The sequence below is a fragment of the Stereum hirsutum genome (assembly GCF_000264905.1).
Source record: "Stereum hirsutum FP-91666 SS1 unplaced genomic scaffold STEHIscaffold_3, whole genome shotgun sequence".
NCBI lineage: Eukaryota > Fungi > Basidiomycota > Agaricomycetes > Russulales > Stereaceae > Stereum > Stereum hirsutum.
Window position 1 is genome coordinate 920,469 of NW_006763133.1, and position 14,257 is coordinate 934,725.

Consider the following 14,257-nt stretch of genomic DNA (forward strand, 5'->3'; position numbering starts at 1 on the left):
CGTTGGGGTTAAGGTCTTTGCAACAAAAGTTAGGCCTCCAAGAAACATCCAAAGTGGTCAGCTAACATATACATCTCAGATTGCTCAGAACACTCATTTGGATCTTGCAAGTTAAACCAGACTAGTCCCTTTACAACATCATGTCACTAACAATGTTCCAAGCAGTCTGAGATGTATATGCTAGCTGACCACTTTGGATTTTTTTTGGAGGCCTAACTTTCATTGCAAAGACCTTAACCCCAACGGGGATTGGTCTACAACTGCCCCAATTAAATTCAGAAATCCGAACACCCTGCAGAATTGACCATTTACAGCCAAAAAGCTGACGTTTTGCATACATAATGTACCACACAGACTGTTTCTGACATGGTGAGTGACCCAGAAACATCACATATGATGTACCAATGCACCATACCACACCTCATTATGATCGCACAGCATTTGAGAAAGATCTGGACCATATACGCCCCCAATACCACATGTGCACCTACTCCCCCAGCGAAAACATGATTTTGTTTTGTTGCTGTCTACCAGCTATGCTTCCGGTGCTTGTTTGGTGTTTACATGTATTCAAAATAACTTACCACAACAAGGACGATGCCAAAAACGTGTAAATGGATGCTCCTGTGATTATACTGTGGCCCAATACACTGTTTTACCCCCTCAGCGCCCCACAATTGATGCAGAAGCATTTTGACTGATGTTGTACCGTAGATCGTCTTCATAAACGTCAAACTATACTGTCCAATCATAATGTCAACATCACCAACAATTTCAACCACTGCAGTACCCCCTGGGTAGACGTTCTCCTCCTCCTCCTCCCCTTGACGCGGCACCACTATCAAGGCCACGGTCGTAGTTTTTGTTTCGGGTGTGGCTTTCATAATCAGTTAGTGATGTCAATCTACCCACGACAGCAAAAACCAAGTCAATCAAATCATTATACTGTAGTTTTTCGACCATAAGTTTGTGGGAAGATTATGTCAGACGTGACACTCGCCAGGCCACGGTTCGTTTGGCTGGGCCACGCGTGACGAACCAATGAAATTGTTCGCAGTACGACCCAAAAATTGATTTTCGGACAATTTCGGTGCAAATTGGTCACAATTTACTGTTCGTGGGCCCGCGTATCTGCGTGACCATTGGGTCAAATATGTTCGCCGGCGCACCCTGCGTGATGCGTGACGAACATATGGTCGAAAAACTACAGTATCACTAGTTCTGGCGTACCGACCCCCTCCAGCCTCAATGTGGCAATATCTTCCTGACCGTTTATGCTATAACTTTGGAGCAAATGGACCGATTCCTTCACAAATTGATTTCTAGCATCCTGTATACTTATAAATGTTTGTCAAATAGACAGAACTCCCAAAATCAGCCTCCGTCATCTCACCAAAATCACATCACACATTTACGTTTTATACACTGATTCCATCAAAATGACACCCGGCAATGTGATTCATTCACTCTAAATCTCAAAACTTGCAAAGTTACAAAAATACCCCCATATCACCCTGTTTCCCCATACCCAGGCTAGTACCTCCACGCGGGAACCAACCTGGAATGTTTTTGCCTGCGAGTGAGTCCGAACGCATGCGAGCTCTCCAGGCATGTTCATCCACGCGAGTTGTGGCTCCAGGCGAATGCGATCACATGCGAGTTGTGTCTCCAGGCAATTCGCGTGTCGTACGAACATGCCTGGAGGCACAACTCGTATCTGTGGGATCCTGCCGGGAGGCATAACTCGTGTGAGTGGGGAATTGCCTGGAGGCACATCTCGTCTGCCTCCAGGCAGCGCCGGATGCCTCCAGGCGTCGCCGGACGCGCCGGACGCGCCGGGTACAGGTCACAGTATGACACTCGTTCTGCGCTCGGACGCGCTCGTCAGAGCTCGGCGGAGTTCATCCAACCTCGTCGAACGTGGTCCTCTGGCGTCAGCGCAAGCCTCAGTCGCGCTCGTTGTCTTCGGTCGGACCAATTTGTCTGTCAGAAGACTGAACAATGTAAATTCAATATGATCTGAGTGAGCTCTCGTGAGCTCAGACCAAGTACGACGAGGTCGTCCAAAGTCATCTGAGGTTGTCCGAGGCTGTCTGTGATCAGACGGCATATAACTTTGGTAAGTTCTCCGGGGTCTGATGAAATATTATCTGGCTTGCTGGAGTTTGCTCAGCTCTGAGCCCATACGGTGAGGTCTGACAAAGTTGGCTGAGGTCCGTCGAGGTTTGACGAGGTTTGACGAGGTTTGATCAGGTCTGACGCGGTCTAATGGAGTTGTCTAAAATCGTAGCTCATAAGACCTCGCCAGACTCAGTCAGATATCATAGTCACTCATATTTTCAACAAATAATTTACTTTCCGTCCAAGAAAAACCATCATAGCCCAGCCATGCAATTTCGAACTCCGAACGTGTGTAGCACAACGGACTCGGCCTATCGATTGGTGAACTGCTGTAACCTTACTTCCTTCCTTCCAAACAAACAAATGGCAATCCACGTCGGCAAACGTCGGCGCAGCGACTTCGACAGGCTCGTGTGGCGGACTCCTTGCATTCACTTCTGCATCGTTCTTTTATTGCTCGCGTTCAACTTTCAATCTTCGTTCAATCCTCCTTGGTCTCAGCCAAACAATATTCAACTTGTCTTTGTTCTCATCGACGACGCCCACACAAAGTAATCATAGTTAGATAAGCGACGCGCTGCTCACTCGGTCCTCTAGCGACCCTGTCCGAGTCTTGACCCATCTTGACGATCGACCATGACCACTACCCAAAGTCTTGCCACCCAGCGCCTCCGTCGCTATGGAGAGTTCCACCAGGCCGTATGGGGCGTCAAAAATGTCTTCCAGTCTTTTGATTACAATGAGAAGAAGTACGAGTATTTCGACCTCGCTCCATACCGCGGCATTTTTGGTCAAGAGGCCAATGGACGCTTCATCCTCGTCCGTCTTGAATACACGGCAGCGTACGAGTATCTGGTCAAGCGGGCAGCTTTACACACCATAGATGCGAGGATGAATACTGTGCTGACTGGCCAGCCTGGCATCGGTTCGTGATCGATTCGACATTCCATACCGACCTCTTTTATTTGATGTCACTGATCATTGTCTCTTGCACGCAGGAAAAACACTCTTTCAAATCTACGTCCTGATCCGCCGCATGCAGGAGGCGAAGCCCGTCGCCATACAGATGGACACCAATGAAATCGTCCTATTTAACTCATGGGGCCCTTCTGTCCTTTCAACGAACTCGTCCTCGTCCTCACATGTTACAATCGACGTCTGGGCTATCTGCGATTCGCTCAGCGGCATCCAGCCATGCGATGCCTTCTTGCGGTCCCCTGCTTCCATTATCCAGACGACATCACCATCGCCAAAGCATTACAAGGCCTGGCAGAAGAGTGTCGGTGCCATGCCGTATATCATGGATGTGTGGGAGGAACATGAGCTCGGCGCATTGATGTGAGTCTTTGTTCGCCAATGTCGATTCCATCTTGGGTCTCATGCTTCGTCTTGCTCAAACGGCGCCACCTACAGGGTACTTCTCAAACTTCCACTCGACCGAGGCCTAACACTCTTCCAGAAATTTGGACCTAGCGTGAGGCTGATCATCCGAATTCTTCGCGACATCGAAGCGGAGAAGTATTACGCTCTACAAGTTGCTTACGCGGCAAAGCGGCTTGCTCTGGATACCTCGAACGAGTTGGATAAGATGATGAACCTCGACTTTGACAGCCACGTCTCATCTCACATCTTCTTCCTTACCCCCAGCTCAGAACGATATCTGCCTCGCCTGATTATACCGACCACCTACCTCGCTCAATCCTTCGCGCGCGCGATAAACAGCGCTGGGGATACTAATCAAATACGGATTTTCGACGCCATGCGCTCTCATCTTTCCATCGGCGTGGCTGATTGGCTGTACGAAAACTTTGCACACGGCCGGTTCTCGAACAAAATCGGAGCTCCCATTGAGGGCTATGTTTCCGGCAGCGACATCGCTTACCCGATTCCGCGTTGCTCGCAGGTCGAGCTTTTCTTGGAGGAATGCGTCCACGAGAGTCGCTATCCTTTCTACTGGGTGCCACCGTTGGTCGATGGTCGCCGGTATGGCATGGACGCGATCATCTGCAATGATAGCGATGTCGACAGCAGGTTTTTCGACGTCTGGGCAGTCCAGTTCACGATCGACGGCATCCACAAGGCTGGGTTGTTAAGAGTTCTCGCAGAAGCTGCCGAAGTCTTCGACCGCAAACGCGTACGCGTCAAATGGCATCTCGCCTTTGTCGGACCAGAGTTGAAGGCGGCGGAGCAGGCACGGGATCGTGTAAGTCAAATGCTGAAAGAGTGGTGGGCGAAACGGGGCATCACTCTATATGCCTGCGAGCTGCCGCTCGCGTCCCTTTCAGATCGGGCATACTGCCGCGTCTTGAAGCTCGAGGTAAGATGCCAGCCAGAATGACATCGACTGAAGGCATCAGTGGCTAACCGATTTGGCGAGCAGGAGCACGACCTTTCTCAATTCACCATTGACACCGCGAAAAAGTTCATTGACTCCACATCGTTCGATGGAGATAACGTGGTAGGATGAGCTATTGATCGAGGGTATGCATTGAAGGGGTGGTGTTGAGGCTTGTTGAGGGGTACATACAGAAGAAGTCAACTGTGAATTTGCAAGATGACCCAGATGTGCAAGATCGTCACCGATAATTTCCCCGTGCTCTTCGCACGGGCAAGTTGTGAATAATAAATGCATATTCCCCACTTTGCCTCTGTGAACGACAGGACTGGCCCGAGGCGGCAACAGACCGGAGCATATCGGGCCAATGTACGCGGTGACCTCTGATCATAACAAGACCAAACAAGCTCCTCCCCAAATCCGCACCAACCGCACAGTGACCAGCAAGTACTCTTGAGGCAGCCTCTAAATGTCTCCAAAATCCGTCTCTTCTTCTCGGCCCACAAAAAGTCCCCGTACCAATAACCATCGCCATCGGAGCGCCCTCTGAAGCTGACCTTCCTTCCGAGTTAAGCCAATTCAACACTCCTTCCTCGTAACTTACGAAAAGGAGAATCTTGCATATAGTGGCCATCCATGCAGAAGTCTGTGTTACTGTTTTCTCGTCCCGCATGAGCAACGGACAACGTCCGGACGACCAACAAATTACGTATACTTACACACGCATTATACACTATATACAGCCCGACGAATATCGAAAGCAGAGCAGACGCAGACGCAGGCACTATGGAAGGGAATACAGACATACAGTACGTACCGTGGAGTAAGGAGCAGGGTGAAGGGAGAGGAGACCAGGTAACGGGACGGTCTCAAGAACGGCGCGCGATTCAAGGTTCGAGAGTGCATGACGGACGGGAACTTGAGCGATGGCGAGGGATTACGATTGAGTGCGTGAGGATGAGGACGAGGAGTAGAGGAAGTCGTAGGCACGTCGCTGGCGAGCTGTGAGATCCTTCCCGAGCGTAAAGTATGCATGCATTTCCGACATAATTACGTGAGAAAGGACAGATTGTGGAACGAGGGCAAGCAATGCGATATGCAGCAGACGAATGTCCAGATAAAAAAGATGGGGATGATTCCAAGGATGAGAGCCGGTAAGCCGAGGTTGAGGGACAAGAGACCAGAGATGCTGAGGCGAGGAGAGGGGAGGGGAGAGAGAGAGCGAAGATGAAATCCGATCCGAATGCATTATAGCTTGATGAAAGACGTGTCCATCCCATATCCAAAGTCCCAAATACAGACCTTCTACAAATCCCACAAAAAACAAACCGGTATCAGCAACACACAAGCGATCAAGAACAGAGGCGAACGAACCTGATCCTCCCCACAACTAACGACCTTCCTACAATCGAACCCCACACAAAATATCCTCCCGCTATGTCCCCCCACACCCGGTATACTCGCGCCCGGCGGCCCCCCACCCACCGGCACCGTCCCCTTCAAATCCGCGACCAACCTGCCTCCTTTCCTCTCCCAGACCTTGACTCCGAGATCATAGCTCCCCGTAACGACGAACTCCCTGCCCATAGCGACACTCCTCACCAAATCACCATGTGCGCACTGGGCCCTCGTCCTTCCCGTTGCCACACTTCCTACACCACCGCCACCACCGATCGTCCCTCCAACTCCAATATCGGACGCACGAGGCGTCGTGGGCGAAGGTGGCGCGTCGGACGAGACGGCGACGGCGCCGCCGCAATTCTCGCATACCGCGAGTGGCGCAGATTCGGATTCCGAAGTGGCTGTGAGGGAGTGTGGATGGGAGGAGTGGGAGGAGAGGTGGATGGGAGGGAGGGGAAGGGAGGCTTGGGTGTCGAATTCGGGGGAGGTGGACCAGCCTGTGGAGGTGTGCATGTCGTACAGGCGGATGTGTTTGTCCGAGGAACCGGAGAGGACGTAGGGGAAGTCGAGGTCGATGGAGGCGATTCTGTGTTCGGAAGGCGACTCGACGTCAGTTCTGAATACGGGCGATAAGAGGGTAAAAGGGATGTAGACGTACCCTCTGCTGTGGTGGTTCTCGAAACTGCGAAGGAGCGCGCCAGATTCGGCGTCCCAGAGTCTCATGGAGCGGTCTCCAGACGCTGAGACGATATACTGCGAGGAGATGGACAGGGCGTTGACGGCAGCGCGATGACCACCGAGGATATGGCGACGGTTCAAGTCAGGGAACAAATACGTCCGCACAGTCCGATCTACAAGTCATCAAGCCACCCATCAGTCAATTATTTGAACATATCGTCAAAGCTGAATAACCCACCTTTCGAACACGAAACCAACCTCTTCTCATCAAACCTCACACAAAGCACGCTGTCCTCATGATCCCTCATAACCTTAACCAGCCTATCCTCCCTCAGATCCCACATCGCGACCTTCCAATCGCTCCCCGCACTCGCCAAATACCCCCCATACACACAGATACTCAAGATACTCCCCTCATGCACGCCCTCGATCGTCCTTATCACCTCTCCCGTGCTCAGATCCCACTCCTTCACCGTCCGGTCCTTCGAGCCCGTGAAGAGGACCTGGGTGCCCGTGTCGGGGTAGGTATACAGCTGGAGGCAGTAGATCGTGTTGGTGTGCGAGTTGGGGGTTCCGCGGGTCTGGAGGGATGAGATGCGGTAGGAGCCGGAGAGGAAGCGGTGGTAGAGCCGGATGTGGGTCTGGTGTAGGAGTTTGTAGTTCGGTTTGGAGGAGTGGGAGGAGGAAGTGGAGGAGGACATGATGGCGGGGGCGGAGTGGCGGGATCGATGGCGAGGTCGTGCGATGGGTGCTGATGGATTGGAAGGACCAGCTTCTGGTTGTGATGGTGAGGATGACGAGGATGCAGATGATGACTGGACACTGCTAGCGAAATCCATGATCGTGTCCGTATCGTCTCCGAAATCGCCTTCGCTCTCTGAAAGGTCAGAAGGTGTATCGTACGCGGAGGTGATTCCTGAATCGTCGTGCATCCCGAGATTACCAAGAGCAGGTACTAGATCCTCTTCCTCGTCGCCCATACCCTCATCGTCTGTGTCTTCATGCAGAGGTTCCATAGAGTGGCGATGGAGGAGTGGCGGCTTCGATGGCTCCTTCCAGCTCCAACCTCGACTGGCGCAAAGTTGCTTCCATAAAGAGGCATCGTCGGAGAGGGCGCGCCATCGACGACTGACGAGACTGGATTGGAGGAGACTTTTCCAGGGCAGGAAGGAGAAAATGTGGAGGGCGACCTCTGTCGGGAGTAGCTGTAAAAATGTGACAATAGGTGTTAGCTATATTATTTATGTGACCCAAAATAAGGAGAGCAGGCACAAGGTACGCCACAAATGTAAAATCAGTTGAGCCAGAGCATGGTTGGGAAGAATTCTGAAAGGTCGCTCCAGCATGAAGCCAGCGCACCAACCACCATCTGCTGCCCCTGGCCTGAATGACATAGTTGCCTGAAAATGTGGCGGAGACACCGCTCTCCCGACTGCATGTAGGAACGCACTTGCTCCATATTATATCCAAGTCCAGGTCCAGAGATATGATAAGACAATGAAAGGAAAACTCACCCCGACGACATCCAACTGCAGCAGAGGAATCATCTTCCTTTGTACCCTCGCCAGGCTCGATCTGGGCAGGGAAGCCAGAAGCGCATAAGCCATTTCTGTTCCACATAGCACGATACACGTCCAGATCCAACGAAAGATCGTAGTAAGAAGATTTCAACAACGAGAATATATAGAAACATACCTTCCCGCTCCTGCACGGACGTGACGCTCTTGAAGAGTATCAGGTTTTCCTCCTGCAGGCCGGAAGGGGAGTCAAGCTGTGGCGAAGGGGTAATGCTCATATCGGTCATGGTCATAAATTCGATATTCGGTCGTAGTTTCGAGATAGGATATGGCCGGGGTGGCCGGATGAGCGTTGGGAAAGCAGGTGGATGGTGGCGGTTGTCGTCAAAGGCGTTTCAGCAAGGCCGTGCCATCGCGAGTGAGCAGTCCGGATGCATTAATTTTGCTAATTTATTTCGAGTCGCGTGCTCCCCATTGGCCAACAAGATTTCCCACGGCGGTAGATCCTCGGGACTCTCGGCAGACAGCTGTGTGGCGTATTCTGTGCCACACCACTTCCTTCTCCTCCTCCTGGGATAAGATCTCAGCTTTGACGGTATCTGTCCAATAGTTATCTGGTAGAATTATTTCGTTACTAGCAGATCAGGCTGTGAACGATACGTCAGACAGCGATCGTCGCGAGAAGGGATGGGCGCGGTGGGCGAGCCGCCTATCGCCGCCGCTTCACTCCTCCAACTCGACGGTCTAATTTGTGCGAACATTGCTCGAGGCAATAAACGAACAAGCAGGTCGGACTGATATGAAAGGCCTCGGTGCGGAAGCGGAGACGGTTGATGGCTGGGAAGGTTCCAGAGATGGGGAACGCATGATACCGGTTGCATCGCAACAAGGACGAACGACGACCATTTCTTGTGTTGCTCCTCTGCCTTGCGTTGCCCAGGACTGCTCCCAGCTTCCTGTCTGTCTTTTCCCAACCCTGACTGACTGTGCTGCTGTGTATGTATCCTCCCCGAATTCCTTATATCCTGGCGACATAACGGACAAGACGGGTATTTCACTCTCTTCTCCATTCTTTCTTCATACTTCGACCTTCGACGACACTACGGCTCTTGTGATCTCATTTGCCATTTTTCATTCTTTTTCACACTCACGTCCTATACCCTTCGTGTTCTATGGTCTTCAATCCTCGACAAATGCATCTCCCTGCTGCGCGGGCCTTGCGGTCGAGGCGTTCATCCCTCCACTCTCGTCTCGATTCAGAACAGCTTCACGACGCCCGGGCACTCATCAACTTGGGCAGCAATGACGACGACAACTCTTCGTCCTTCATCGTCTCGACGCAGACCGTGGTAGAGACGGCGGCAGTGGTCACAGAGGTCGTCGTCACCGTGAGCGGAAAGAAGGTGGAGTCCACGACCACTTCTATGTTCCCTACCACCGAAGTCATCCTTCAAACCATTGCTGCGACCGCCACCGCCACATCCTCCTCCTCCGCAACGGCTGCTGCGAAGACTTCCTCCGCGTCGTCGTCATCTGCATCGTCTACCTCAGCGAAGGCATCCTCGTCCTCCGCCTCGTCCACGTCCGGTTCCGCATCCTCGACCGGCTCAGCAAATGCCACCACCTCTTCCTCCTCCGCCGCCGCCGCCACCTCGGCTTCGTCTCTCGTTGCCAGCAGCGCCAGCACGACTTCCTCTGCTGCCAACTCTACAGCCTCTTCAGGCGCGGACAACAACGTCGCCACCACTTCCGCGACCGCTAAAGGAGGCCTCTCGACCGGCGCCATGGCCGGCATCATCGCCGTCTCCGTTATCGCTGTCCTCGTGATCGGTATTTGGATCATGCGAAAGACGTGCATACGTGCACGCAATAAACGGCTTTCGACCTGGACCAAAGCGGGCGCGTTGGGAGGGGAGTCGAATATGGTTGAGAAAGGCGTTGTAGGTGGGGGTGGGGGTGGTGGATATGGAGCGGCTGCGACAGCGGCGTCGATCACGCCCTATACGTTCTCTGCGCCGTCTTCGACTATGGCCTCTAATTCGACCTCGATCCAGAACTCGACGGGCGTGAAGCCGAATGTGGGGAGGTATAATTCTGTGACTCGCGATGATGCACCGCGAGGGGGAGCAGGAGCGGCAGGGATAGGCGCAGGAAGAGCCCCGGGTGGTTATCCCGGCCCACAACGTGCCCCCTACGTCCCGAAACCCCCACAAGCCTCATACAACAACCCAGTCGTAACCACCCCACTCTCCATCTCCACCGGTCCCTTCTCCAACGCCAACGCCGTCCGTTCCACCCCCGGAAACTCATCACCACGCAGCATAATGACCTACGGGACCACCTTCACCGCCGCAACTCATAAGACCTCCACCAGCACCTCGAGCGCGAATAAAGTCAACGGCGGAGCGGCAATGGCTGTTGTTCGCGTGACTTATATCCCGTCTATGCCTGACGAGCTGAGCATCTCGCCGGGAGAGATGTTGAGGATCGCGAGCGCGTACGATGATGGCTGGGCGCTGTGTGTGAATGGGAGAGGCGAGCAGGGGATGGTTCCGTTGGAGTGTTTGGAGGGCGGGCCGGGACAGTTTGGGGGGTATCAGGATGGGAGCAGTGATGGGAGTGCGGCGGGTGGGAGCGTTTATGGGAATGGAACGGCGAGGAACTCGAGGAGGGCGAGTAGTTTGGCGGGGGCGGGGAGGTCGTTGACGGGTGGGCAGGGGAGGTAGAGGTGCGTTTTCCGTTTCTGTTGTTCTGCCATCCATTCAGGGTTTGCGCTGATGCAGGGACTTCACAGAGTGGTGCAGTGTACTTCATTCGAGTGGCTAGAGGGACTGTACATGTGTCTCCGCTTTCGAAACGTTGATGTCCGCTTTATCCTACCATTCTCTTCTCCTCTCTCCTTATTTTCGCGTCTTTCATTAACTACCACGCACTTGGGTCCATAGTCGTTTTGTTGGTGTATTTTATTCTTCGGCGAGCCTACTTACGGAGTAGCTGCCAGTGAATGTTGGGATTGGGATTGTGGTCGTGATTTGTCGACGTTCGTGCGGTTATCTTCTTGGTCTCATTGACAGATGCCAGCACTCTAATTTCTGCGGGAGTCGAGGACGCCGTGGATCGGTCTGACCTGTTCATCGGCACCATCGACATACTACTTACCTCCCTTTGGTCGTGTTGTACTTTTGTTTTTCTTCCGACTTCTCGAAAACCCGCGATGCTTGTCAGTACCTACTGTCCGTGTCCTTGTTGTCGTCCTGCAATTCAGTACATTTGTACAGCTGGCTGTTCAGTGTCTCTGATTACGTTTTCGCCCCGGCATGGCAACAATTGCTTTCAACGGCCACGGTGAGTGATCTTACTATCGACCCTGCACTAACATTCCATGTCACCGCGCTCGCGCCACATCGAATTAGCGCTCGTGTCCGAGTGGCAAAATCACGTGACCGTGTTCCATCAAAGTCAGACGCGTCGCGTCTCGCGTCTGCCGCAGGTTTTGAAATTGCAATTTCAGCGGCCTAGCGAGGTCCCTTTCACCACGCCACTCGGTGCTTATTGTGATAAAAACGGGAGGAATCCTCGTGTTGTGCGCCTGGTCTGTTCTGTTCTGTCTTGCATCTCTCTCTCTTCGACACTCTGCATTGGACTCGGAGTTCAACAGTTCTACGACTTACTTCAATTCGCGACGCACGATCATCATAATCCTCCCTATTGCAGGCTGTCATTCACGTTTACTAGTATCTACCCCTTTCATTCAAGTTGGAGTCTGCATAGGCTAGAGCATGGAGAACATCATCGCTCAGGTACCTTCGTCGTGGCCATCGGACTCGAATCCCACAAGGTCTTTCGAAGCCACAGACCGCCAGAGCCCACCACTGGAAGTGGACGACCGAATGTCGGAGCGGGATGCCGCCATCGACAGGGAACTTCTCGATTTAGTGCAAGGAATTCTGGATGAGGCCGTCGAGGGTACTGATGCTGTGACTAGTACTGGTGCCATCTTCGCCAGCCATGGTACCGATACCACCGCGTCGAACGCTGGACCCGTCGTTCTGAACGATTCCGAGGACACCACTTATGCCACGAACGGTCACGTCGGTAATGCCCCCCATACCAACACTGCCTGGGCTGGATATGAAGGCTACTTCCCCGCTATGCCTATCACGTCCACTGCGACCTTCGGGGGCGAGAGTTACGAGCATCGAGCTGACACGGGAACGGCCCCTTGCACGGAGAACTCGGCGTATGAGTCGATTTGGAGGACGCCGAGGGCGGAGGCGATGGGTGTAGCTACGGGGGATATGTATGCGAGTGGTGAGTGTGCTCAACTTTCGATCTACTTCTCAAACGATATTTTTGGTCTATGACTGCGTTTCCCACTTGCGATTCAGTATACTCTTCATGGGTTCAACCCCTCGAAGCTTCCCGTCATCCGACACCTTTCCTTCGATTTATTTTTCCGCTTCGCCGCACCAAATCTCTGACAGGCTCTGTACTTATTTTCTCAGACCCAACCACGTCGTCCGCCGCCTCCGGTTTGGACTCGTCGTTCAACACAGGCCTCGTTCAGTTCCTCAAGTCATTCGACTTCTCAGGCTTCCCAGTCTCTCCGAGTTCCGGATGGTCCGAACTGGTCGAACTGAGGAATGATATTTCCCATCCCGAAACAGGTTGCGATTTTGAGTCCTACTCCGACGCCAACAATAGCACCAGTAGCAGCGTCGCCACCAGCACCACCAGCAACGTCGCCAGCACCAGCACCAGCACCACCAGCAGCGTCGACACCCACGTTGACACTGCAAGCCCCATCACTCGGGCTACGATCTTTCCTAGCAAGAGCAAGAAAAACAAACGTCGTGTTACTTTCGAGTTAACGACTGAGTCGGCTTCAGTACATGAACCGCCGCAGAAGAAGATGAAGACTCAGACGACGGGGCTAGTGGAAGAATGCGGTGAGCATATGTCATCTATCGTTTCGACCCCTCCATCCCACTCATTCGAATCGCGTGAAATCAGCAGACCACCAAGCACCCCGAGTCAGAACAAGTTTCTGCATAGAAGACGCTCTCCGCACCTTCGCCTCCCACAAACCCAGCGACGAAGTCTTCCTCGCGATCCTCGAACAAATGAAGGATCCCTACGCCGGACTGAGAGGGAGAGACCAAATCGACAGGTGTGGCCAGACTTTATTTTGGGATTTGCAGAAGAGGTATCTGGAGACTAAGCCGCAGCCGCCGGCGAATTCGATGATGGACATGCTGGAGGCTCCTGGCTCGATGTTTCTCGTTACGCTAAGGACAGCCGCCCCGCCTTCAAAGGTAGAGATGTATACGGAGTGGTTGGAGGCTTCTGAGTTCGTCCTGGAAGCAGTTGAGGTAAGTGTATACAGGTTTATCTTGGTTGCATAACCTTGTCGTCCGTCTCCTTCGACCTCTTCGACATTACATTGACGACAACTTCGAACTGTAGAGATTACTCAAGAGCAGGATCCCCGGAACTCGCAGACGCCAGACGGGCCTCGGCCGCATCTGCTTCCCCCTCCTCCTCTCGTTTATCTCCCAATTTATCTTCCAAGTCAAGTCCATCTCCTCGGGGAATCATGCTGGAAATTCCAAGGAACAACGACTACACTTCGAGTGCATCGATATACAAGAGGCCTGGTTTCCCGCCGACGAAGCCAGAAGGCAGTCCGCAAGAATGAAGGGGACCAAGATCCTGGAGCGGTTCGACGTGGTCATGACCAACGCGTTCGATAGATTTCAAAAGGAGAGTGGGGATAAGAAGAAGGCGGCGTGGAAGTTGAAGGATGAGGAAAAAGAGTTTATGAAGAATCTGGGTGCGTTGAGTGAGCAGGGGTATGGAGTTGGGGACTCAGCCGTTGAAAGGTGTGACTCTTTGTTTGGGAGTACAAGCAACGCGATACGAGAGTTTGTTGAGGATGTAAGTGTGATTTTTCTGCGATCTGGCGGAAGCTTTGTGGACTGATTAAGGTTTATTCGCTTTCTCCAGTACATTGGGTAGGATTATGCCGTGCGGGGTCCTATCATCGCTTTGACGTTCCCGAGTCTTCGAATCTTCAATGGAACGGACAATGTGTTTCTATGCTTACCATCTTGTATTCATGACCATCCACCGCCATGTAGCATTATATTCCCCGACTTGTTGTGTACCACTTTTATAAAGCAGAGATATCCTGGGATACACATCG

At 52.7% G+C, this 14,257-nt stretch overlaps 4 protein-coding genes across 4 annotated transcripts; 3 read left to right on the forward strand and 1 right to left on the reverse strand.

Moving 5' to 3' along the window:
- The first annotated feature begins 2,624 nt into the window (after window positions 1-2,624).
- On the forward strand, window positions 2,625-4,758 carry STEHIDRAFT_144956 (uncharacterized protein). The gene is made up of 4 exons (XM_007300772.1): window positions 2,625-3,046; window positions 3,120-3,459; window positions 3,535-4,438; window positions 4,502-4,758. The coding sequence occupies exons 1-4, from the start codon at window positions 2,758-2,760 to the stop codon at window positions 4,586-4,588; spliced, it is 1,620 nt and encodes a 539-aa protein (XP_007300834.1). The 5' UTR covers window positions 2,625-2,757; the 3' UTR covers window positions 4,589-4,758.
- A 440-nt stretch (window positions 4,759-5,198) lies between these two features.
- STEHIDRAFT_144957 (WD40 repeat-like protein) lies at window positions 5,199-8,423 on the reverse strand. Its single transcript, XM_007300773.1, has 6 exons — window positions 8,231-8,423; window positions 8,050-8,144; window positions 6,774-7,740; window positions 6,516-6,708; window positions 5,831-6,443; window positions 5,199-5,761 (listed from the first exon to the last, which is right to left on the reverse strand). Exons 1-6 carry the CDS (start codon window positions 8,343-8,345, stop codon window positions 5,705-5,707), a joined length of 2,040 nt encoding a protein of 679 aa, XP_007300835.1. The 5' UTR covers window positions 8,346-8,423; the 3' UTR covers window positions 5,199-5,704.
- Window positions 8,424-8,695: 272 nt separating this feature from the next.
- STEHIDRAFT_166039 (uncharacterized protein) lies at window positions 8,696-11,359 on the forward strand. The gene is made up of 2 exons (XM_007300774.1): window positions 8,696-10,780; window positions 10,847-11,359. Exon 1 carries the CDS (start codon window positions 9,225-9,227, stop codon window positions 10,776-10,778), a length of 1,554 nt encoding a protein of 517 aa, XP_007300836.1. The 5' UTR covers window positions 8,696-9,224; the 3' UTR covers window positions 10,779-10,780; window positions 10,847-11,359.
- A 345-nt stretch (window positions 11,360-11,704) lies between these two features.
- STEHIDRAFT_118821 (uncharacterized protein) lies at window positions 11,705-14,227 on the forward strand. The gene is made up of 5 exons (XM_007300775.1): window positions 11,705-12,363; window positions 12,558-13,001; window positions 13,069-13,424; window positions 13,519-13,989; window positions 14,059-14,227. Exons 1-5 carry the CDS (start codon window positions 12,330-12,332, stop codon window positions 14,068-14,070), a joined length of 1,317 nt encoding a protein of 438 aa, XP_007300837.1. The 5' UTR covers window positions 11,705-12,329; the 3' UTR covers window positions 14,071-14,227.
- Window positions 14,228-14,257: the final 30 nt, after the last annotated feature.

Coding starts and splice junctions, on each gene's coding strand:
- STEHIDRAFT_144956 (XM_007300772.1), top strand. CDS start 2,758: ATGACCACTACCCAAAGTCTTGCCACCCAGCGCCTCCGTCGCTATGGA. Junction 3,047..3,119: donor GACTGGCCAGCCTGGCATCG/GTTCGTGATCGA, acceptor TCTTGCACGCAG/GAAAAACACTCTTTCAAATC. Junction 3,460..3,534: donor CATGAGCTCGGCGCATTGAT/GTGAGTCTTTGT, acceptor CGCCACCTACAG/GGTACTTCTCAAACTTCCAC.
- STEHIDRAFT_118821 (XM_007300775.1), top strand. CDS start 12,330: ATGGGTGTAGCTACGGGGGATATGTATGCGAGTG. Junction 12,364..12,557: donor GGGGGATATGTATGCGAGTG/GTGAGTGTGCTC, acceptor TTATTTTCTCAG/ACCCAACCACGTCGTCCGCC. Junction 13,425..13,518: donor TCGTCCTGGAAGCAGTTGAG/GTAAGTGTATAC, acceptor TTCGAACTGTAG/AGATTACTCAAGAGCAGGAT.
- STEHIDRAFT_166039 (XM_007300774.1), top strand. CDS start 9,225: ATGGTCTTCAATCCTCGACAAATGCATCTCCCTGCTGCGCGGGCCTTG.
- STEHIDRAFT_144957 (XM_007300773.1), bottom strand. CDS start 8,345: ATGACCATGACCGATATGAGCATTACCCCTTCGCCACAGCTTGACTCC. Junction 6,709..6,773: donor GTTGGTTTCGTGTTCGAAAG/GTGGGTTATTCA, acceptor GATGACTTGTAG/ATCGGACTGTGCGGACGTAT. Junction 6,444..6,515: donor GAGAACCACCACAGCAGAGG/GTACGTCTACAT, acceptor TTCCGAACACAG/AATCGCCTCCATCGACCTCG.